The 25,744-nt window shown below is 35.2% G+C and overlaps 1 protein-coding gene across 1 annotated transcript in view; it reads left to right on the plus strand.

Annotated features, from left to right (window-relative positions):
* Positions 1-25,744, plus strand: part of LOC111052049 (papilin) — a gene marked incomplete at its 5' end in the record, with an annotated part of 66,379 nt that overhangs the window by 4,578 nt on the left and 36,057 nt on the right. The window contains 21 exons of the mRNA XM_039427022.1: positions 1,058-1,181; positions 1,843-1,923; positions 2,650-2,822; positions 3,687-3,822; positions 4,815-5,008; positions 5,975-6,121; positions 7,566-7,745; positions 8,568-8,741; positions 9,938-10,120; positions 11,080-11,221; positions 12,494-12,750; positions 13,469-14,411; positions 15,099-15,257; positions 16,167-16,392; positions 16,478-16,485; positions 17,790-18,014; positions 20,038-20,211; positions 21,085-21,309; positions 23,141-23,317; positions 24,596-24,744; positions 25,479-25,683. Of these exons, the coding sequence (XP_039282956.1) occupies positions 1,058-1,181; positions 1,843-1,923; positions 2,650-2,822; positions 3,687-3,822; positions 4,815-5,008; positions 5,975-6,121; positions 7,566-7,745; positions 8,568-8,741; positions 9,938-10,120; positions 11,080-11,221; positions 12,494-12,750; positions 13,469-14,411; positions 15,099-15,257; positions 16,167-16,392; positions 16,478-16,485; positions 17,790-18,014; positions 20,038-20,211; positions 21,085-21,309; positions 23,141-23,317; positions 24,596-24,744; positions 25,479-25,683 (4,282 nt within the window). The remainder of the gene's footprint in view (positions 1-1,057; positions 1,182-1,842; positions 1,924-2,649; positions 2,823-3,686; positions 3,823-4,814; positions 5,009-5,974; positions 6,122-7,565; positions 7,746-8,567; positions 8,742-9,937; positions 10,121-11,079; positions 11,222-12,493; positions 12,751-13,468; positions 14,412-15,098; positions 15,258-16,166; positions 16,393-16,477; positions 16,486-17,789; positions 18,015-20,037; positions 20,212-21,084; positions 21,310-23,140; positions 23,318-24,595; positions 24,745-25,478; positions 25,684-25,744) is intronic.

Genomic DNA, 25,744 nt, shown 5'->3' on the forward strand with positions numbered 1-25,744 from the left:
CAAGTGGGGTGGGGCGAAAAATGTATTATAATGTGTCCTCACTATAGACGCTATTGCCTACTCCACAAGTCCACATGTTGGCCAATCGCTGGCCCAGCCATGCGACACAACGTTGACAACGTAGGCCAGTAAAGGCCAGCGCTGGCAACCGCAAACTAATCATCCACACAGGCACACACTGGCGCTGGTCGTTTTGGGCCAACTTGTGGATGATGCATATAAATTGCATGCATATAACCTCAAAGTATGACTATGTTCGAAAACATTGGCTTTTACGGTAAAATGGAGCTATTATTGAGTAAACAACAAATTATTATTCTTTATTTATAATTCCTAAATATCGTGATCGTGTATTGGATGCCACACTATGATAATAATAAGAAATAATTAATAATATTATTAGTTACGGTAAAATTACGGTATGCAAATGACAACATAACCGGTAGGCGCTCTGCTCTGCTGTAGTTTGTCTACTTGTTTTCAAAATAATGTTTATTATAATTGAATTTTAAGCCTTCATGCAACAATTTTGTTAGCGCCGAATCTTAAGTATGCATTATTTATAAAAGTTAAAGGTAGGCTACCTTTAAGTTGAAAGTTTAGGTACGGTACCCTAAAGTTAAAAGGTGGTGGCTTTTGAATTTTGCATAATTTCTTATAGTCCTAAGTTGAACTTATAAAACATAATGTACCGGTATTCTAAAGTTTACTGATGCACTACAATATTGCCTATTCTATTTCTCCATGATGAGTCTACGGTCCATTCTGACTCATAATAGGTATATCTCAATTTTTAAGAGGATTTTGATGTAAAAAATAAAAAATCTGGCGTTTTGAGAAAACTATTACCTTCTAGTTCTATATTCAACTATGTTTCCCAAATATATTTCCCTCTATCTCGCTATAATTTATAGCAAGATAGAAATTAATTGTTGGCTACACGACAATAAGTGTATGGTTACCTGATTCTGACCGTATCATCCATAATAGTAATATTCATAATCTAGAGACAAGACATGCCTCTATGATTGATGATTGTTGCAATGAACTGCTCCAGCCAGTCGGGTGTGACATGTTGCTGGGATCTGCGGCCAGGGAGGACAAGTGCCGAGAGTGCGGGGGCGACAACAGTGGCTGCAACACTATCAGTGGCGTATTGGACAACGATCCGCTGCAAGTCGGTATGTACCGCTACAAAGGTTCACTATTAAAAGGCTGGTATAATAAGTAGTCAAAATTTCACTATTATAAGGATGGTATCATATTAGGAAACCAGGCTTGGTCGCCAGTGTGGCACAAAGTGTCCGAGCGAGTCGCGGGGCATTAGTCCTTATGCATTTAACACACTTGAGACACAAGAATTTGGTGAACGGCTGGTGTCTCATTCTGGTCGCTAGCCCGGCCACCGCACAGAAACCAAAAATGGGAGTGAGGCAGCGTTCCTTCTCTTTCCTGGTATCTCACTGTTGTCCCAGTTTGCTTCAAAAACGGACACCACAAGTGTCCCATCTAATCATATGAGTCTAAATGTTTATAATAATTCCATAGTTGATTGATGTACAAGATTCAGTAGTTTAAAGTGAATGTTTTAAATTTGAAAAAAGTTCATAATTGAATGTCTATATAATTGAAGGCCTATATAATTTCATGATTTATCAATTTTTAATATTCTGTAGCCGGCGTGAAATGAGTTGATGCTTTAAACATTTTTAGCTGACCAAGTAACAATGCCATCATTATATTATTATTACGAAGCTTACTATCATCTCACAAGTACTATAACAAAGGAAAGTATCGAAATCATCAGTTTCCATTCATATAATATTATTTTGTTTATTTCAGGCTACAATGATCTAATGCTGATTCCTGCTGGAGCCACTAATTTGAGGATAAGTGAAGTGACCGCATCAAACAACTATCTTGGTAAGTTATTTCTTATTAAAATTGTCATAAAATTTGTCTATTCAAAAAATTATTAATGTACCGGTAAGCATTCTATTAATAAATAAATTATTGTTTTAATTTCCTTTCTATATAAATAGTTGTATTGTATTGGATTATTTCAAATTATTTCTCTGAAATTACTATGGTCTATTATGTTCCTCAAATTGAAAATTGTATCAATGAGATATTGCACTGTAAATATGACATTCCACTATTTTTGTAGCTTTTCTTTTGACACTCCTGAAAATATACTTCATAGATCATTCTTCAGCATGGTAAATTGTATTTATTTACTAGTAGGTAACCCGTGCTCCGCAGGGGTTTACTTAAAAACTTTACCTACTGAAATCGTAGAGAATTTAGAATATCCCTATAATCATCTCAGGGAAATTGAGAATCAATATTCAAAATTTCGAGTTAATCAGTCTAGTAGTTGAGACGTGATTCGTCATTCTCGATCCCGTACGTGTATAAGCCAATTCTTTCCTCTATTATATTATAGATTGATTAATCATATGAATGTAACAAATGAATAAATGAATATAATCCAAGTAGTATCAAATAATAAGTGAATAAAATGTGGTCTCACTTGAATGTGGTAATAACTGTAGTGAGTTCCTGTAATGAGTAAAATATATGCTTACAACATCTAAATAACCTTTATTCTAAATAAAATGCGTAAATTAAGCTGATTTTCGTCTACAGCTATCAGAAATCTTTCGGGCCACTACTATTTGAATGGCAACTGGAGGATTGATTTCCCGAGGAGTATTCGATTTGCTGGCACCATCTTCCATTATGAGCGCAAGCCGCATGTCTTCTTCGCACCCGAGAGTATACATTGCTTGGGACCAACTACCGAGCCACTCTATATTGTGGTAAGTGAGATCAATATCATAACTGCTTTTTGTTGAAATTTGATTTGATTTGGAAAGATATTTTGTATAAATTCTTCTTTTCAACTTAACCTTGGTGTGCGTGAAATTGTTAATAAAAATAAAACAGAAATAGATTAAGCGAACATTTGCACTTTGACAATAGTACAGTACTTGAATGTTTAGTCAAGTCCAGATCCAATTGATTGCTGTGGGCTCCATCTTCTGCGTCTGCGTACAGTGTGAGGATAAATGGTTGAGTACGCTGAACATGAGACCCAGTACAATTAATCACATCCGAACTCAATTAATCATGAACGTATAGTTATGAGTAAATCCTAAACTTTCTAGATTATTGGTTAAAAGTTCAAGTTAGGATAACAATTTGAGAATTTATTGACAAAAACTCATTGATGTCTATTTCAAGATACTTGTTGCTGGTCTACATGACCAACCCTGAACTGTGGTTTCAAATATAAAAGTAAAGGCTTTAATCCGCCTATCAGAAAAATCATGTTTGCAATAACATTGAAAGATCGAAACATTTATTGAATATTGAGTTCAAGATCAATACTTATATTCTTTAGAAATTTTATTTCTTGTTTGAATACGAAATTGTCCATTAGTTTTTGTATTATGATAAAATGAATGAATAAAATGCTTCTTTTCATTTATTATAATTCTTTGTAGAGATTCAAAATAGTATTATGAAAGTATCAAGGGTGTCTTTATGTCTAAATGAAGAAGGCTCCTTGACTCAATAGTCATTGTTATAAAATGTCATAATCATATCAAATTTTCAAAATTGATTCACCATTACAATGATTTAAATTAGAATAATGAACTTTATGAATGCTTGTTGAACAGCTGTTGTACCAAGAGACGAACCGGGGAGTTGAGTATGAGTACAGCATCCCCAAAGGCCGGGTGCAGGAAACAGACCCTGACAGCTACATGTGGTATCCTGGTGAATTCGGGCCTTGCAGTGCTACTTGCGGAGGAGGCAAGTTTTCTATTATTTCATTAGTTTTATTCATTTCAATCATAATCAATTTTTTGTTCATAATATTATACAGTTTGTTGTAATGTTATCAAATTAATTATGTCATCGTTCGGAAGGCTAAAATAGGCTTTTTCATGAATCCAATTTCCATTGGAGAGAAAATAATTGTTGATGATAAATTCACTCAATAAACATCCATACCTTCGATGGAATAATATCAGCTCGTGCGAATTTGGTAGGAGTAAGTCACTAGTGCTGATTATTATATTAAGGCTAGCCATTAAAGTAACGTTTCACATGTACTATATGACTGTACCCTGCCTGAAAGTTAGTGGCAGTAACTTGAGACGCAGTTGTGCAGTAATTTGTGTGATGTTGCAGGTCAGTTGTTACAGAACACTGTTCGCCTGTCAGTCGAAAAAGTCCGATAAAACGTTAGGGTGAATGCATATTATGTGCAAGCACGCTTGGTTATGCATGACCAAGCGTGCAGATGAGAAATACATTTGGAAAGAGCAATAGGAACACTGAACGCGTGCACTTGCTGGTTATATTCAGTGTGAGCAGTTATATGCAAGTCACAACGTGTTTCAATGGCATTTTCCAGATTTCGTTTTTGGTCGGCTCTTGCATGATCGTGCACTTGCACATATATATGCATTCGATGTGATCTTACCCTTACGTTAGTGTCTGACCTAAGATTATAATTGAACTCTAATATAATATTGGCCTACATTGATCATAGAGTATTTCCGACTGTGACAGCCTACAAATTATTTCATTGTACAACAAATATATTGAGACTTAACATATGGTAATTCTTTCTCAAACGTCTTCTTTATTCAAACAAGGGTTAGGCTTGATATTATGTTTCGATTGACAATCAACTCTATATATTCATACCAATCCTAGAATAATAATATTCTCAAAATGTCTGTGTAATTTATATTTCATTCGTAATTAATTAGAAACTCTTCTATTGGCGTTGGCAGGTTTGCAGCAGCGGTCAGTGTCCTGTGTACGACGCAAGGATTTGTCGGAAGTGTCGAGCGATCTGTGTGACTCAGTGCTGGAGCCTGCGCGTGAGGGAGTGTGTGCCAATGTGCCATGCCAGCCGCAGTGGTCGGTATCAGAATGGGGAAAGTGCACCAAGCCATGCGGCCCCGGCGCACAACGCATCCGACAGGTAACATGCCTCACGTCGAATGGTCATGCAGATCTATTTGGTAGAAGAACGCATTAGACGGGGAGGAAAGTGTTGAATGTCATGTGGAGTACCACTAGTGTGCCTTAGAGTAGTAGGATGGTACAAAATGAGTTTATTCAAAATTGCTTAGTAGAGTAGAATGATTAAATGTAGAAATTCGGCAGGTGAACCAAATGGTGGATAGTGTGGCACACAATATGGCCACGGCTAGCCATATGTATGCTGTGTTCTGGCCTCGTATGCCAAGGCAGGTCCAGACACTTAGAATAATGATTCGATTTCGATCTATAAACCAAAATCTAAATCGCATGAAAGTGAAGAAAGATTAGGAATATTATGATGGTGATTCCTGATTTTATAATCGAAGTCCAAATCCTCATCTACAGTATCTTTATTCTTACCAGATTCAATTTTGATTTTTAGGTTAAAATAAGATAAAAAGCATTAGAACAAAAGCTTGAAGAGCTATTAAAAAGTTTGAATTATCTAAAATGAATCAGTTTATACCGATTGAATAGGTAAAACATTGTAAAATGTAGGCTGGATGGTTGAGATAATGTGAGATAGAACAATTTATGCCCAAGTAAATAGAATACCGGTACATTTAATAGAATATATTCAATTCTATGTAATTAGTATTTAAATTACCTTATTAAAAGCAGACACGTGAATCACTGGGGCAGAGAAGCTAAACTGCTTGCCACAAGTATAGTATAGGAGAATGAAATGTTGGAGTATGGGGATTAGAAATAAGAGGTAACAGTGAAAAGGAGAGTGGCATGCAATATTGCTTGCAGTCAATAACCTATCTATATAGATATACATAGTAATTCATGTAACTAGATATTCAATCCAATCTATTACCTAGGTGTAAGATTATAGCTTATCCTATAATATTATTTGATTTATTTCTAGAAGTTAACGTTTTGTGATTGGTTGTTTCAGGTGATCTGTGAACAGATAGTGAGCAACGGTCGGCCGTCATTGGTTGATTCCAAGACCTGTGAAGAACTGCAAGGTCCGGCTCCTCCCACCACCGAGGAATGTCCTGACCTGCCTTGTCCTGTCTGGCATATTGGACCGTGGGCACCCGTACGTTACACTCACATCTTCCAATAATATAATATTCACATTCATTGTTATTTATAGTGCAGACAAATGGAACATTCATATTGGTTAATCTTATCTATTTGTAAAACTGCTTGTAAGCCTGCTTAATGAAAACTTAATTCTTCAGTCAAAATTCAGTTCTTTATTACACACCAATTTGTTCTTTTTCATAAATTTCTTGTTCAAGTGATAATGTTCTTATAATATCAATAACCTATCAAATTCTATTCCCAAATCACAACAGTACAGTATAATTATTTGATTGTCCGTATACGTTTCAAGGTATTGGGCTCATTTTAACGTAACTCGATGAGTAGTTGAGCTGAGTAACTTGAGCTCAGACAGAGTACTTATTGCATTATTAACTGATAATTGAAGTTAGGATGAAAACTTTAGAAAAAATATTATTTTGTTTCTGTTTTGCATTCGGCATTCCATTTATGGATATAATTGGTATTGTTTATTCACGTCATTCATTCGTTTCATTTCCATCATTGAATCTCTCTAGAACTTGCTTGCAAGTATCTCTCTATAAGTAATGTTCAGCATTTTCATAATATTTTACCATTTATTTTCAGTGTACTTTGACAAACCCTTTTATTCTATGATAATGAATATAGAAGGTACATTTTCTTTGCCATTGAATGTACATTTTCTCTACCTTCTTAACAGTCTATAATATTTTTACCGTTAATTTCAAGGTTATCAATAAATTTTATTGATGAGGAACATAAACAGATAATAATCATAGAGTGATTGGGATAAGAAAACAGGCTTAGCCATTACTATTTTATTTTCTGAATCATGTCCTTTTATTGAATCTTTTTACTTACTTACTTGCTTACTCCCAGGGCCATCTATATCCAAGTTGACATTTGGCCGCACCAACTAACTGTCTCCACGTAATTCGCTTTTTACCATAGAATCTTTTTACCATATTAAAATAATCATCTTAGAAGCTATTTATTCTACTGCGCCAGTGAACAACTCTTTTTGGATCTTTGAAACATTGAATCTTTTTTCCCATCATATTGAATATTTAAATAAGACTTCACCATTTTCAATGTTCTTTAATGTCCCCTCAGTCCCATATGCACCATCTCAGTTTGAACGGAGAGAAACGGGGAAAAAGCTGATTTTTTGAACCCGAAATGGAAATCATTAGAATGAATGCGTCCATATCAACAAGTAATCGTGGTTCAGCGTTTAACGTAGATTGTGCATATATGGCTCTTATTCATCAAGTTATTACCTAAATTGGATTACACCGACCTTTTCTAAACTACTGTATTTTAAATGCTTTTCATCGATATATTTTGCAGTACGGAGTATGTCAAGATATGCCTCCAGATTATTCTCATTGTCTCAATGACCACATTTAAAAACATTGAACCATTTAGTTTAACATTTGTGAATGTTTTGGCAGTGTGACAAACTGTGTGGAGACGGCAAGCAGCACAGACGGGTGCGGTGCTATCGCAGAGTGGATGGCCGCATTGAGGTGCTGGAAGACGCAGCCTGCCCAGATGCAAGGCCTGACACTGAGATGGCCTGCCACCTGCGCCCTTGCGAAGGCCTCGATTGGATCACATCCGAGTGGTCAGGGGTTAGTCAGCCAACATTTCAATCTCCAATGACATTTTAATATATTATATTTTTATGTATAATTATTATTACATAATGAAAAGCACAAGAGGCTTCCACCCAAATTCGCTACAGTACTTTTCCATCATTAAATTCTAACGTCCAAAATGTAGATCATGTTACAAATTATTTATTTATTCTATGAATAAAAATTACAATAATGGAATAAAAAATAGTCTCCCTTGCCCAAAACCTGTTCTATTCCTAGATCTAGTAGGACGAAACTTTAATTACTAATTTGTAAATTACCTAAAAACGAAACGAAAATTTACATATTTTGTTCATATTTAGGAAATAGTGGAAGCCAAGCATATTTTTAACAAAGTTGAAATATTCAACGTACAGTACCTCAACACAACTTTAAATAAAACCAGACTTGAGCCTGTAAGCGTAATGGTTGTGGTGCTATTTCATGTGTATTCTTCTCTTTTATGTTTCAATTTCAAATCAATTTCACTTCTAGGCACTAGATATCCATGTGGGTATTTCTTAGTTTGCGGCTCATTATTTTGTTCATTTTCATCCTGTTTCTATACACTTTGTAATCAAAATAGTGATTGTTAATTTCTGCTGTGTATGACACAGCACACTCAACTCATATTCAAATGTGTTGAGTGCTTTTATTCCACAACTTTCAGGAATTATTTCTGCTGTGTATAAAATTTATACTCGAATATGTAGATTGCTTTCATTCCACATTTATTCATGTGTTCCTTTATCTTCAAATATTTTATTTCAGAATTGTTTCTGCGAATAAATAAGATGGATTGTTTTGTGTTGACAGTGCGAAGACATGTGCGGCCTCAGTTTTGAAACGCGGGAAGTGAAGTGTGCCACTCAGAAGGGCCAGGTCTATGATGACAGCTTCTGCCACAAGTACCGACTGCCCGAGTTGAAGCGTGAATGCATCAGCACGGCCGAGTGCCAGCATGAGTGGTACGCCTCACAGTGGAGTCAGGTAATTCAATTCAATTCACAAGTCATTTATAATTATACAATGTATTTTATCCATGACAAAACGTTATTAGCCATTTCAATTTTTACAGTATTATCAATTATTTCACAATGCAAAAGTGTAAATAATAATTTTCAATATTTTCTGCCAAACAAAAGTTTCATCACCAATCTTTAACAATTAAATTCAATTTACACTATGAACAGAGATATTATGAAATTTCTTCATATTAAGGTGAAAATAAAAGCGACAATATCGCTCTTATTTCACCTCAATTGAATTGAACCCAATCCAAGTTGGTTGTTTGATGAGTTCTCATCTGGTACAAGCCACATTTAAGTGAAGTGATTTTCCCATACCGGGATTTTTCAAGTTTCTTCCAGGGCTCACTGGCATAATTATGAAATTGAAGGCTTCATTATCATAATATTGTTGCTTTTTTGTGTTGAACCTAACGAAGTTATTATAAATTAATAGCACTAACCCTAGACCAGTTGGAGCTTTCTGTTGTCTATTTCTTTATGATAGTGTTAATTTTGGACATTCAGAGTGATTATTTTTTGAATTGAAAACTTGTTACTTATTTTGATTTAGACTGTAGGTGCCGGTTGCACAAAAGCCGGTTAAATTTTTAATTGTTATTAATTCTACGAGAACCAATCAAAAAAGACTTCTCTGATTGGTTCACGTGAAATTAATCACGGCTTTTGTGCAACCGAACCTAAATAGTTGATATTGTTACAAATAGTACATAACCTTCATCCTTTCTCCTCATTATTGGAATCATCATAAATGAAAACGTGTGTATTATCATTCATCCTCTCATCATCACCTAGACTTGAAACACTTTTCGAAATAAATGAAATTTTTATTTACGGTAAGGTCTATTTATTTATTTTCATTTACAATGCAAATGACACTAATGTAATAACATTGGTAGATAAAATAATAAGGTACAGTAGTCCTTGTGCTATTTTTCTTCCAAATTTATAGATGACAAAGTACAAGATAAGGTTAGAATTTAAGATTCGGTATTTGATCTCAAACGGAAATGACCCTACCGTAGTAAAGTGAGTAATAATAGAAATGCTTTACAAGATATTCAATATATAAACAGGGTCAAGTAATCAAATCAAGCTGCCGGTTGCACAAAAGCCGGTTTAACTTTAACTCAAATCTTGCATTATTGTATTTGTTAGTGTTCGGTGCGTTGCGGAGCCGGAGTGCAATCACGCAAAGTGTTCTGTGCGACGTTTGAGAACGACACATTCACCAAGGTGGAAGACTCCAACTGTGACGCCTCCAAGAAGTACGAGACCACTCAGAACTGCACGGGCAAGGAGGAGTGCAAGGGCAGCTGGTTCAGTGGGCCATGGTCGTCGGTCAGTTATATACTTTTTGTATCTTTTGAATAACTAGTTTCTAAACTTAACCTGCTTATAGACAGGGAGAGTAGAGTCGGAAAGACGCCAGTGCTTGTCATTATCTCACTTTTTATCAATTCCCAATTCGACAGTAGATTGTTGAATGAAAATTGGTTTAGAGTGACGTTATGAATAGCTTGTGACATATTTAGTTATGAATAGCAATGTCCGCCAGTAACTTCCCGTCCACTACTTTCTCTATCTATGTCATAGTACCCTTAATATTTTCTTATATTCTCGTCCTTGTACTGCCAAATAGGAGGGCCAAGGAAGATGGTTGCAGTGGTCCTACGTTATATGAATTGTATAGAACTTTTGTATATTTTAAACATTTTTGAATATATGTTCTTTTATACTGGCCAAGTCATTGTCAAAATAAACAATTTCACTACTATAAAGAAAATTTGTTTTGTCGTTCCATTCATTCATTCAATTTCTGAAACCCCGCCATCATAATTAATCCAGCATGTAGGCTACTTGACAGGATGAATTGTCTACTGATTTCTATTGAAATGGTTCCTATTTTATATTTAAAATTTCTAAGAACTTTACGGTCCAGGGTTTGTAAATTAGTACTTATTAGCTATTCTAGTAATTTTAGCTCTATAAGTTATTATACAACTGTGGTTGAAAGAGCATTCAATTTATTCACTACACCACACATTATCAGTGATAAGTGTTGTGATTCCTATTGTGTGACAATTCTCCTTAATGTTGTAATGTAGCCTTATGTTTGGCTTCATATTGTAATTGAATGGATTTATAATATTTAAATTCCAAATATCAAAGTTTATATGTGTATAATAGTAGTTTGCACTCTGTATCCATTTTTTGTACTGTTACGCAAGTTTCTGTGTTTTATATGAATAGATTAGAAAAACAAAACCAAAGTTGATTGATTGAATGTTGTGTGGTAGTGTTCGAAGCCTTGCGGTGGAGGCGTTCAGGCTAGAAAGGTGCTCTGTTTGCTGGACAACAAAGTGGTCGAAACTCGAAACTGCGATGGAAGCCTGGTGCCATTCTCCAATGAGCCTTGCAACAATCATCCGTGTGGTGAAGGTAGGCAAATCTATGATTATATCACTATTATATCTTACTGGTCTAACATGAGATTTCAGTTGATTATATGTATAATTTATTTTGAAAGTTATTATAGAGTATTTTAATAGTGCTACTTGATTTTTTTAAACAATAGAGAAATAATTCCATAGCTCCACTACTAGTTGTTGTTGTGTTTTATAGGTAAATAAGTTGTGAAAACAAAAGGTTACTATGGAATTATCAAATATACAAAATTAAATAACAAAGGAATTATTTCATAGTAGCCTATCCTTCTGTTTTCAAAACTTTTTATATGAAACACAAAGGGTACTATGAAATTATTTTTTCTTTATTATTTAATTTTGTAAGTTGACTGTTGGACACGTACTTATTATTTGTTTTTACATAAATTTCTATTTTTGTATCCAAATAGTAGGCTTTTCGGTTGCTAACCATTTTCAAGACAGCTCAAAGTGAAAATGTGAACACTGAACAGTTCATTGATTGTTGAGAATTTCGATTATAATGTTCTATTAGGAAAAGCAACGAACTCTTTCCTATGAATGAGAGACTTAATCAATTCTCTTCATTCAAATTTAAAAAGTATCAATACTGTGCCATATAATATATAGTTTTGGGCTATGCCAGTTTTTCTTTCCCAATCATATTCATATGATTTGTAATTTGTATCCACAAATAAATAATTATAAATACATTTTTGTTTCAATATCTTACTCTGGACAGTTCTACAATTTCTCATAGAAATATAACTCCTATTGGTATAATTGTGTTCCCATAACAAATTGTACCTCACCGACACAATTTCTTGTACATACACCCGGTTGAAAATAAGATCTTTATTTTCTGACACCTCTATATTCTATCACAGCCCAACTACAATGGTCTAGATTAAGGGCCATATACACCATCTACGTTTAACGCTAATCCAGGATTACACGAAGGTATGGTTGCATTCATTATATAATGAGTTACTTTCCAGATTTAATTCAACAGCTAATCAATCTCAGTTCGCTCCGAGATGGTGTATATGGGCTTAGATACTGTTACTGTTTTATAACTTATTACACTATGTTTTATACCTTTTTATTGATTATCTTTCAATGTTTGTGACAATCTCAATTTTGACAAAATCAATGTATCTTCCTCCTTTAAGAAGATTTATATTTTTGAGATTCAATATTAACCTATCAAATTAACTACATACATCCTCCAGATCACTTAATTGGTTGTTCAATCCAATTTGTACAACAATTCAAATTTGGTTTGCAGACGAAATAGTTCCGGTAGAAGCATCGAAACCGATCTCGTCTGAGGAGGAGGAAGGCGACTCTGATGACTGCGACTACGAGGAGGTGGACGTCGAACAAGTGAGCGAAGACAAGGAGACGCCCGAGAAGAAGCCCGTCAAACTGGAACAGTTTGAAGACAACTTGAGCACTCTATTGAGTGAGACATCGTCAACCTCCGACTTTGTCACCTTCTCCTCGTCCGAACTACCGTCTTCGTCGCTCAGCACTGACATTTCCGTAAATATTCTCAAATTAGGATATGCATTCAACAGTAAAATATTGAAATACTAGTTACTACTTTTGTGGCGATCAAATCTAATCAGTAAAATAAGATTTTTCAAAAATCTGCAAGATAGTGACACCACACCACCCATGTTCTGTTTTTTATCAATTCACATTAGCATTTTTAAAATAAAAATTAATCTGGCTCATATAGGGCCATCAACCTTCGTTTTGATTTAGATTGCATGTAAAAATATTGACCCATCAAATTCAAATTCAGCATGTAAATTTCTCCATGCCTATTGAATGAAAACTACTTGAGATAGTTGCCTCCAATCGCTTCCTGTTGGTTCCTACCTTATAAGCTGTAGCTCCTCTCATCATCATCCTTTCTATCACCCACGCACAAAACTAGAACTCACTTTGGGCATCATCCTTTAGAAAAATACACATAATATCATAATTTATTTTAGTTGCTAGTTTGAGTCCAAGTTGATAGGTTTCGAATTCTTATCTTATTCTACGCATTGAAATCATGTATAGCCTTGTTCGATTGATTGTGAACTAGTCATTTGTATACCGCTATCTGGTAGTTCTATATGGTACACCTGTACACATTTATTGACAAGTATTGAATCATCTAAGAAAACTCCTTGGAGATTTCAAAATCATAGTTGATCCACAACATCAACTTTTGCCATTTATTTTTCTGAGGTATTGATTATTTTTGCAGGAATCTACATTCTTCTCGTCATCAACGTCAGACGAAACCAGCACATCAGACAGTAGCAGCAGCAGTAGCTCTGAGACAGGCAGCACTGAAAGCACCATGATGTCTTCTGACCTCATGATGAGCGACTCCACCGACTCATCATCTCTCTCATCAGATGACACCACAGATATCAGCACCCTGGTAACAGATGGTAGCAGTTCATCCAGTAGCAGTGACAGTTCCACGGAGACCACCTTATTCGACCTGTTATCGTCCACCATGTCATCACTGGGGCTGACTTCGTCCAGTGAATCTAGCACTAGTCAGGATACAACTGTGAGTGGTTCGGAGTCCACCTCTGAGGCTTCCCCCTCTCCTACCACCACGGAAGTGTCATCATCCTCACCGTCATCAACAGAGGTATCATCAACAGAAGCATCATCAACTGAGACTACTTCGGATTCGAGTAGTACTAGTGTGGAAACCTCAACTGAGTTATCATCAACTAGCAGTGAAGCATTGTCTTCAACAATTTCATCCACTCTATCCTCAGATGCATCCTCAAGCTCTGACACTACTACAGAATCTTCAACAACCTTTGAATCTTCCACAGCAACAGAAACAGAAACCTCTACAGGATCCTCAATATCTTCATCACTGTCTTCTGAAGGAACCTCCGATTTGACTTCTGTATCTTCGGAGTCGACTAGTGACGTCTCGTCTTCGAGTTCCGTTGCAACGTCGGAGGCGTTGAGTAGCAGTTCTGTATCATCGGAGGCGACTTCGATATCATCTGAGTCGACTTCTGTATCATCTGAGGGAACATCTGTATCCTCAGAATCTACATCTGTATCTTCGGCGGAGACTTCTGTATCGTCGGAATCTAGCGAGGGTACTTCGGTGACACCCGGTTATTATAGTGGAACGGCTACCACTGAGTTTGGATCTTCGACGTTCTTGTCAGGTGACTATGGGTTTGTTTAAGAATTTAAAATCAGATTATTTTCTCATTTGAGATATTTACAGTAGAAATTATTCACACTGAGGCTCATATTACATTAGTACACCAAATGTCTGAGCGAGTCACAGGCTCATTATTTGTTATTATTTCTTATGTTGGTCAGTACAGTAGGAACACATTTATTTGTTGCCTTGTCTATCAACGCCGTATCAATGATATTACACACGGACACGACAGGTGTCGACTTGACATCATTGGCAGCACTAGTGCCAATCAAAATTGATTGATTGGTGTTCTAGTTAAATGAATATATTTTCCTTTTTTCGGAAGATGATAAATGAGGAGGAAAATTTATTCTAAATGAATGCTAGGTTTGAAAAATAATTATATTTACACATATCAGAATAAGAATGTGATTGTCGAATACTGTATGTAGATAATTAACCAGTCGAGTCGTGAGTAGTATAAATTACTTCACCTTCTTCTGTTTTGTTTACACAAGCTCAAATAGTCTCAATGAAACTATTTTCTCTATATAATTGAATCCTGGGCTATTTTAGACCATCCTAGTCTATTGTAGATTTATAAAAGTTGACATGGTGTGTATATCTTTGCCATCTTCACTAATTCTTAGAACAGTTTTTTGCAGTATATAGATTGTACAAAAATCTTTCTTTTTTGTGTTTGTAGAAATCTGGACGACACAGAGCCCAGCTGAGGCAGCATTCACCAAGGAGCTGAAGACGTCATGCAAACGCAGGAAGAAGTCCAAGAAGTTGAAGTGCATCTTCTCACCCTTCGGCTGTTGTCCCGATGAAAGAACTGAGGCTCAAGGTCCATTCCACAAAGGTTTGTTCAAAAATAAATTAAAAAATGATATTTATATGCAATGAATTATATAATTTGTGCTGCTACATTAAGAAAAATATGATATATTCAAATGACCACATTCATAGGCAGTGAGGAGGCTTCACCTTGAAGCCTATTAAACTATTATGTATATTACACATTCAGTGATGTGTAATTTAAAATAAACTTCCTCTTGAAATGAGAATGCTACCGGTAAAAAATCCAATTGGTTATTAATAAATGGCTAAGACAAACCCCATTTTACAATTTAAAAGAATTTATGGATTGTGATGTTAATATTGTTACCTGATTGTGCTTAAAATTTATTGAAGTTTAAATGTTTAATAATTGAAAAAATTTAACTTTAATGTATCGTTTTTATCTTGACGAAGCCTATTGCTTGTTCGTATAATGTTTAAAGGTTAGTAAATATTCTTATTCTTGCCTGGATGCAGTAACGTAATATTTTCCAGTTCAAGTGATAATTGAGTGCAATGCTCCTATTTTGTTCGGGTTTCAATTCACTTGAATTCACAATTTTTGGCTCGTGTATTTGTGTTTAATTTGCTGAAAATTGGACTCAAATTTTTAAAGTGAAAATATAACTTGGATAGTTATATTGGAACAGGATATCATTCAAAATTCCAGAAAGGAAAAGTTTTGGACTTTCAATCATTTCTATGATTTGTGTAATATTATTGAAATAATAAATGATGAACAAATAAATCAATATTAATACCTATTCTATAGGTTTTGGAACAGTCACAATCAGCTCTTTGTAAGAAGTGAGATTCACTTCTGTCATAATTTCTTATCAATGCTACTCATTTAATGTTTAAAGTGACAGTTTAAAGTGAATCTCACTCAAGTATAACATATTCTGTTATATATGTTGTGTTTGTTGGCCAGGTTGTCCCCTACCTAAGACGTGTGCGGAAACCAAGTTCGGGTGCTGCTTGGACGGTGTCTCGCCGGCGCAGGGACCGAAACAAGATGGCTGCCCGGCGTCACAGTGCAACGAGACGCTGTTCGGCTGCTGCGATGACCAGGTGACGCCCGCCGAGGGACAGAACATGGAAGGGTGTCCCACACCACCACCGGAGACCACGCTCGCATTCAACTGCAGGGACACTGAGTGAGTTTTCACTTTCAATTTTATCCTCAACAATCCATTGTTTAAATAATTGCAATCAATCAACAATTTATTCTTCAACCGAAAGGACACCAAGTGAGTGGCTATCTATCAATCATCCTCAATTCATTGATTACAAACAGTAACAACCAATCAATGATTTATTCTTTCCCCTTCATGAAATCTGAATGGGTAAGACAAACAGGTTGGATGCTTTCCAATATCACAATAACATTGTTAATTTTTAATAAAAAAAAAAAAAAATTAAAGTGATGAAATGAACACATTGTCATCCCATAAAATAATACTATCTGCTTTAATTACATCCCCCGGTCGTGTGTTGATGGGAATGATATTATTTTATATCCTTCTTAAAGAATCGACAATTATTTGTTGAAACACCGCCAATTCATGAAGTTACATTACCATTTTATATTATCGTTATTCTAATTGGATTTAATCTTTATTCTCATTGTTTAATCATCTATACTTTGTAAAATTCGTTGAATAATTAGCATTACCGTCATTTAATGTAAATTAGTGTATAAGCCAGTAAATATTGTAAAAAGTAATTAGATAAATCTAATCTAATCTGGTCTGGCTTCACTTGTACATATGATTACATAATAATATTGTAACTATGCTGAATTGAATAATCGCCTTTATCAAGGGCGGAGTTAGGACTCTAGATTCTCTCTGCCATACAACCCTTAGACTGCTGATACCTTCTATACAAATTTTATGATTTTTCAATTACTTTTTCAGTATTGTCGATGTAACAACGATTAATCAAGTATTCAATAAATTAATATACTCACACCATTGAACCACACTTAAAAGCGGTGAATCCATCTCGAACTCTTGAAATATCTTGTTCTATGTTGAATTCGACTTGAAAAGTACATTTAATAAAATGGACACTGCGTGATACATTTCTTAAAAATAGGAGTTATGGCATGTGTTCATGATGATTATGCCTGTTATGTCTCTCCCAATTTAATGTTATCACAGTTGAAATAATTTATGTTTTTCACACACAGTGATCACAAACACAGTAATAATTTGTTATTTTACAAATAGATCCCAATCAAAGTGATGATTTGTGCTAGAGTGAGACTCACTTCAGACTGTTGGCATTATTTTTTATAAATGACATCAGTGCTTTCCATTACAATATTCTACTGTAATGCTGACGGCTTGAAGTGAATCCGTATTCATATCAATAAAACAAAATAGTTGTTAATAAATTAAAATAATCTACCCAATTGAAATATTTTCTCAAAATACAAACAATCCTACCCATAGAGGGCCGCTGTCCTTTGGTTCTTATAACTTATTAATATTTATTTTTTTATTTTTTGAACCTTTGGTTCATTAAAAAAATTTTTGAATGTGTGTAGCGACAACAGACGGTTTCCTGCCGCTTTCGAATGAGACGACAGCTGAGACACCGACAGAGGAGGACTGTGCCAACTCCACCTACGGCTGTTGTCCGGATGGCGTTGCCATGGCGACCGGAGACAACAACCAGGGATGTCCGTTTGAGCCCACGCAGCAGCCGCAAACTCTGGCACAGGCTTGTGAGGCCACCAAGTATGGCTGTTGTCCTGATGGAAATACTACTGGTCAGTGCATTAATAGTCATATTTCGTAGTAGCATATTAGTTTATTATTACTTTCCTTGCCCTATTACCATAGGTAATTGCTTTCCAAAAAAAATTAAGGTACCCTAATTTCAAGTTTTCTATACGTTTCAAGGTCCCCTGAGTCCAAAAAAGTGGTTTTTGGGTATTTGTCTGTGTGTGTGTGGTGTGTGTGTGTGTGTGTGTGTGTGTGTGTGTGTGTGTGTATGAGTGTATGTGCATCTGTGTACACGATATCTCATCTCCCAATTAACGGAATGACTTTGAAATTTGGAACTTAAGTTCCTTACAATATAAGGATCCGACACGAACAATTTCGATCAAATGCAATTCAAGATGGCGGCTAAAATGGCGATAATGTTGTCAAAGACAGGGTTTTCCACGATTATCTCAAAAACTGCTCCAACGATTTTGATTAAAATTATACCTAAAATAGTCATTGATAAGCTCTATCAACTGCCACAAGTCTCTTATCTGTAAAAATTCCAGGAGCTTTGCCCCATCTATGCAAAGTTTGATTTTAGAATCCCAATTATCAGGCTTCAGATACAATTTAAACAAACATTTTGAGTGGAAAAGATTGAGCATGAAAATCTCTACAATTGATGTTCAGTAACATTTTCACCTAGAATTGAAAATAAGCACGAAATTCGAGAAAATGTGATTATCAAATTGCAAACTGTTAGCAACTATTGATTCTATTAAATGATTCACTATGAAGAGATAGCAGACCTCGTATGTCTCCAGCGTTATTGTCCTGTCACCAGCTGGCTCAGATCTTTGTTGATAAGTACTAAGTCGACTTGAGATGCGCGTGAACACTAGCGTCAGTGATCAATTTTCATAATGCAAGGAAAGTTGTGTGAGTGCGCCACACCAGATTTTTCATTAATAGTAGTCATTATTTAACTGCAGTATTCAATATAACAAGTAAGTTGTCAAAATTCGTGAGAGAAACCGTTTTGGGTTAATCCTGGTTCTCTCAAAGATCCTTAAGATCCTCAGTCTCTCTCAAAGTTGTTGGTTTAATTTTGTATTTGTGTGAATGAAGGAAATATTTGGAGAGTCGGTCTCGCAGATTGTCAGATTAATAATCGTCTACATAGATCCACATCATCACCTCAAGCGGCTCAAGCTTTGTTCAAATTTACCACTGCCGTTTTCAATATTCTATCTAGCAATAAACTTTAAGCAGTCATTTTGTTAGTATCAAAAATTGCAAGCTACAAAAATTCATTTTTAATCATTTTACATTTTTCAATCAATTGTAATATATTCTTCAAGTATAAACAAACCTTGACTGTTTAATTGATATTTAAGAATAATTGAGTTTTCTGTTTGTGTAAAGTATATCAGTGTATCCAAAGTGTGAGTGTTTAACGCTAACAAAATAGAGCAATCACAAGAAAATAGATGATCGTACATGTTCCTGTAGTGATGTGGATTATAATTTGTCAAAAAAATAATTTTCTAAAGTTAAAATTCAATTATAAATTTATGTTGCTTTCCATGACGAAACACTATATAATAACTTTGTTGTAGTTCAGACACTGTGTTACTAGTAAAAATTTGAAGAAAAACACTTACTTTTCTTGGAGTATTGAGGAATGCATTTCACTCCTGAAGAGGAGCTTCATCAGCCTGACACCAGGGGCGCTTGCTTTTATGGGTTGGACTGTGTGGCCAAAATGATCAAATAAACTTCAAATCAAATTCAATATTTTCCCACATTTTGGCCACACAGTCCAACCCTTAAAAGCAAGCGCCCCTGGTTTCAGGCTAATGAAGCTCTCCTCTTCAGGAGTGAAATGCATTCCTCGATACTCCAAGAAAAATAAGTATTTTTCAAATATTTACTAGTAACACAGTGTCTGAACTACAACAAAGTCAATTATAAAGATTGACTTCTCCATAAAACCAAAAGACAAATAGCCTAAATTCAATTTTCTGTCGTACTTTCTATCAGTGGAATCTGTTACCTATTTATGTTTGTTTTGTTGTCTAGCAACTGGTCCGCAGAACGCAGGCTGTCTTTCGGAGTGTGCTTCAAGTGCTTACGGCTGCTGTGAGGACGGGGAGACGCCGGCGCACGGCCCCAACCGGGAGGGGTGCTGTCTCGGCACCCAGTTCGGCTGTTGCCCCAACAACGTGCTGCCTGCTCAGGGACCCAATCTCGAAGGTAACGATAAATTATTCATGGAAATAAATAAACTTACTAATGATTTTGTAACTCTTGTCCTTAAAATTGTTATTTGGATTAGAGGTCCCAGTTTAACAACAGAGACTTGACTTAAAAGCAAGTAATTTATAAATTTATCCATTTATTAGATAAATCAAACAAATACAATAGAAAAAGAGTTTCAAGTTCATATGTGAAGTATATTTTAATTGCTTTTACCTGCATTATATTCATATTTACATACCGTATGTCTACTGGTGTTCAAGTGTTAGGTAGTAAATTTCTTAAATTTATGAGTTACTAGTGTGAATTTCATTTATTCTGTAATGTACTTTAGGACTTTTATATCAATCTTATGTTATCATACTTCATTCAGTTCGGTATTTCCATAATCTAAGTATTATATCAATTCGCTTTCATCAATCACCCTTATTTCAATAAGTCTTGTCTGAATTCTTTGTACTCCATAAACAGCTACTCATCTACTCGTGTACAGAGCATGATCCTCATACAAAAATATGAATACAATTCTATTCTATTAAAAATTGAAACATTGCTTTATCAATACTTTTCATACATGTAGCATTTTATTATTATTGTGAACTGCTCAACATTGTGTGGTTAGTGGTTGTCTATGTAGTAGTAGGAATAAAATCATTTTACTCGAACATTTACAAATCACTTAGTACCCAATTAATGATTAGCTTAACTTGAAAATGTATAAGTATTAATTAACTCAACTTAATTATCAATAATTAACTTAATAGCCAGTTAGTAATTACTTAATCACAATAATTACTAATTACTTGAATACTCTTATTCCTTTAAAAATATTCTTTTCTTATCATTCAACTCCAAATGTTTGTCTCATAGGTTGCGGCTGCCAATACTCGACATACGGCTGTTGCCCGGACAACCGGACGGCAGCAAGGGGGGCCGCCAACGAAGGGTGTGGCTGCCAGTACACCCAACATGGCTGCTGCCCCAACAAGTACACACCGGCCGCAGGGCCCAACTTCCAGGGCTGCCCCTGCTACACGCACCAGTTCGGCTGCTGTCCCGACGGCGTGCAACGGGCTAAGGGGCCTAACCAGTATGGTCAGTAGACTGTTCATCATAATACTAATTTCAATCTAAAGTATAAACATTTAAAACGTATAAAAATGATTCCACTCAAATTTCTATCAGTAATAGGAAGTTGTAAAAAGTATAAAAATAACTTTACTCAATAAATAAGTGAACAGAATTCACTTTTACGGTCGCTAGAAAATTCAGTCAGTGTTCAACTTAGTGTATTCTCAGATAGAATCATTCAATTTTCAATCAATCAATGAGTCTTCAGAAATATCAATCACTGTTATTCTGACGGTCTTTTTCATAATCAATTGTCCATAAATCCATATTACAATAGAAAAAAGTCAGTGACTGTTATAGGCCTTAATGATGACTTTATTTTTGTTCAATTCATTAATATTATCGATCTTTCTTACACCCAGTGCAATTTCAGGTATATTATTGAAATAACTGATGAATCTTCAGAAATATGGGTATTGTATCTATTGTACTGACTTATTTTTGCAATCAATCAGTTATGAGAAATTTCAATTACTGTTGCACTAACAGTGTAACTGAGGATGTGCAACCCAACCATTATTGTCAGTGGACAAACACAGATTCAGAGATAAAAATAATGAATAATTACATTTTAAATAAAACTATTAAAATTAATAAATAATTTTCTTATTGCTTTATTAGATATCTTAGAACAAAATTGATAATGTTAAGCTGCGTTTACACCGGAGTTAATAACATGAGTTATTAACAAAAAGTTATTAACTTGACTGAATCGTCAAAAATCTCTCTTGACAAAAGTTAATAACTCATGCTTCTAACAGAAAATTCCTTGTGATTAACAAGATCTTGTTATCAATATAATTGACTTCTATATGATTTCATTTAACGTAGGTATTCATATGATATAACAGCCGGAATAAAAAGCAAAAAATTGTCTTCAAAATAGTTTAAATTGAAACATGTGTGATCATTAACATAATGATCTTCATCTGATCTAATGTGAATAAATTATAATGCGTTTACACCAGAGTTAAAAACAAAAGTTTCAACATAAGCTAATAACATTTTCTTTTGGCTACTAGTTTTGTTATCAACAAAAGTTAATAACTTTGTCACGTGTTTCGTCTGCAGCAGTAGTTATTAGGGAACAGCTGTAGTTGTAGGGTAGGGATGCTGGGCGAGGGGTTGCGGGGAAGATAGTAACCTGTTATTAACAAAAGTTAATGCGATAAAAGAGGCTTTTGTTATTAACATAACACATTTCCTTTGATCTTTACCGACTGTCGATGGATAACATAAATCTTGTTAATAACAAGGAATTTTCTGTTGAAAACACGAGTTCTTAACTTTTGTTACGAGAAATTTTTGTCGATTCAGTCAAGTTGACAACTTTGCATTAATAACTCACGTTATCAACTCCGGTGTAAACGCAACTTAACATGATGTTATTGACTTTTGTAATTAACATCAGTTGATAACAAAAATGTTAAAAACTTGTGTTATTAACTCCGGTGTAAACGCAGCTTTAGACTACTTGTCAAGCAGGAGAGTCAAATAGACTTACTGTAAAGAAATTTTACAAGTTTATTGATATTTCGTTCAATCTTTATTATGAATAGCTTGCTGCATGTTGAGCATACCCGGTATGGAAATGATCATCTATAAATCCTTCAAATAAGACTTCTTTTAGGAGCCAAGTCTACGTAGTCTAGCTGATCCAAAATTGGAATATTCTCGCTCTCGCTCGTTGCCATCCAGCATAAGGAAACTATCATTATGAAGGCCATCTTTACACACCTATGATGATGCTAATGAATAATTCCTATAAGTCATGTAATGATTGATTTACTTGCAGGTTGCGGCTGCGAACAGACCGAGTTTGGGTGCTGCGGTGACGGCAGGACTCCGGCTGTGGGTTCGAGCGACAACTGTTCGTGTGAGGCGTCGCTCTATGGCTGCTGTCTGGATGGCGTCACCAACGCCTTGGGTGACCACTTTGAGGGTTGCCAGGAGGTGCCCACAATGCCTGGAGGTGTGTAGGCCTAACCACTATCATACAATTGAATTGAATTCGCTCCTGAAAATAGTCAAGAATTAATTCTTGAAATGAAAAGTTTGATAACATCTAAGACTCAGAAATTAGATTTATGGATTATATTGTCAAATCCATTTTATTCTTGAGCACCAACGATGCTACACACCTCTTGGGTTGTAATGAAGTATGTAACGTTTTGAAACGTAGTGCTCAATATAGTAGAAATGCTTATGTTATCTCAATGTATCTGAACTATTGAGAGTTCCACAACATCAATATTCGTTCTATGATATACAAGCAATAATTGTTTTGTATATTCCAAATATAGAAATTTTTTCAAAATATTTGTGATACATGATGGCGATAGTTGAGTTGTATGCCAACTTGAAAGTCATGGGGAATCTTATTCAAATCTGAATTATCCAACTCATAAGTATTGAAGATTTCTATTACTAACAGTGTATTGTATAAATAAGTCAAGGTAATATAAATAAGCCAACTCAACAATATTGTATGGAATCATTAATATGGAGAAAAAACTTCATCTCATCCACATGTCCTCCATTAACTAGGGGTTTCAACTATTCAACTCCACAAAAGCAATTCACATATTGAATTGTAGATTCAAGCATAGGTAAATAAATAAATATTTTTTTAATATTTATAATATTATATAAGCTACTCTTGGCCCGTATTATCATCATTCATTTATGCTTCAATGTTCTTATGTTTTTGTTTATATTAATTTTGTTCTGTGTGTTTTTAACAAATTGAAATTATATTCAACCACTTTAATTTTTTTTTCAATTCAATTTATTAAAAACACACAAAACAAAATTACAAAGAATTACGAAACAAATAAAACACAATAAAATGTTACAAATATAAAAAACCATGGGCTTTGTGTTTAGGTGTGTTGGAGAAGAGAAATGGAAAGAAATATTGAATTTCTTTCAAAGTCTGTTGGTTCGTTGAGTCTGTCCTCTGTCGACTTTTACAGTTTTGTTCATACAATTTCCAAGTGTTCCATAGTGACACACAACAGACTTGAGCCCATATTCGAAGCGATTTAAAGTTCGAACGTGGTCAACTCGCTTGGTTTTATCAGTTCTCAGCTGAGCTTGACTAAGTTCTTAGTCAACTTGAGATCGTTTTCAACTCGAGAATTAGTTTTGTACTGTCATACACGGTGAAGTGGGCCAGTTTGTACATAAGCCTTGCTCTAGAAGAATCACTTGTTTATGATATAATAAATTGATGCTTTCAATATTTTAGAACAATGCACACAGCCGAAGGACCGTGGTTCGTGCCGCGACTTCACAGTGAAGTGGTTCTTCGACACAGAGTATGGCGGCTGCTCGCGCTTCTGGTATGGCGGCTGCGACGGCAATGCCAACCGGTTCCGCACGCAGGACGAGTGCAAGGTCAGCACAAAATGTCAATCTTATCTCATTGAAAAGCACAAGATAATACAGGTTACCCCACGAAAGGTGCAACAGCCGAAGACCATAGATTCTACATGAAATTTGCAACCAAAAATGTCCTATAAAATTTTCTTATATCGACCTTAGTTTCCGAGATCTTTAGATTTTTCGATATTTTTGAAAAACGTCAATAACAAGAAAACTATCATTCAAAATATAATTCTAATAATATGGTTGGAAAGAGGGAGAAATTTCCAATTAGATTCATATAATTTGTTCCTTTGTTAGATGTTATTGAACTTTTTATTAGCGCTCAAAGTTGAGAAAAGTACATTCGTCGAGTTTAAAACCAAATTTCAAACAGTTTGAACACGCATAAAAGGTTCAAAAACGTAATATATGCTTAGAATTAGATTTTGACTGATAGTTTTCCAGTTATTGGTGTTTTTCAAAAATATCGAAAAGTCGATAGATCTCGGAAACAGGTCGATATAAGAAAATTTTACAGGACATTTTTTGTTGCAAATTCCATGTAGAATCCATGGTATTTGGCTGTTACATCTCTCGTGGGACACTCTGTACACATGATGCATTTACAATTCTGTGAATATAAATTTGATATGTGAAATATCGTCTCTTTTTTCCTTCTTTCTGTGAATGTGGTCATCATTGTGTCAAATTCATTCAGGAATTCACAATATTCATTCCAATTATGTTTTCTTTCTCTCTCACAGTCAACCTGTGTGGAGCCACCCGGCCGCCAAGTGTGTAACTTGCCGAAGATCGAAGGCCCTTGCGAGGGCTACTACCCCACCTGGTACTATGACTCAGACAGGAAGCACTGTGCCCAGTTCGTGTATGGCGGCTGTCTGGGTAATGCCAACCGATTCGAGACCAAGGAGGCATGTCATGAGCTCTGCATCAAGCCTGATACTCTCGGTAATCTCAAAGTTTCATTATCATTTTCGTTTATGAATAAATAAACTATAATAGTAAGGCC

The sequence above is a fragment of the Nilaparvata lugens genome, chromosome 4, assembly GCF_014356525.2.
Source record: "Nilaparvata lugens isolate BPH chromosome 4, ASM1435652v1, whole genome shotgun sequence".
NCBI classification, from domain to species: domain Eukaryota; kingdom Metazoa; phylum Arthropoda; class Insecta; order Hemiptera; family Delphacidae; genus Nilaparvata; species Nilaparvata lugens.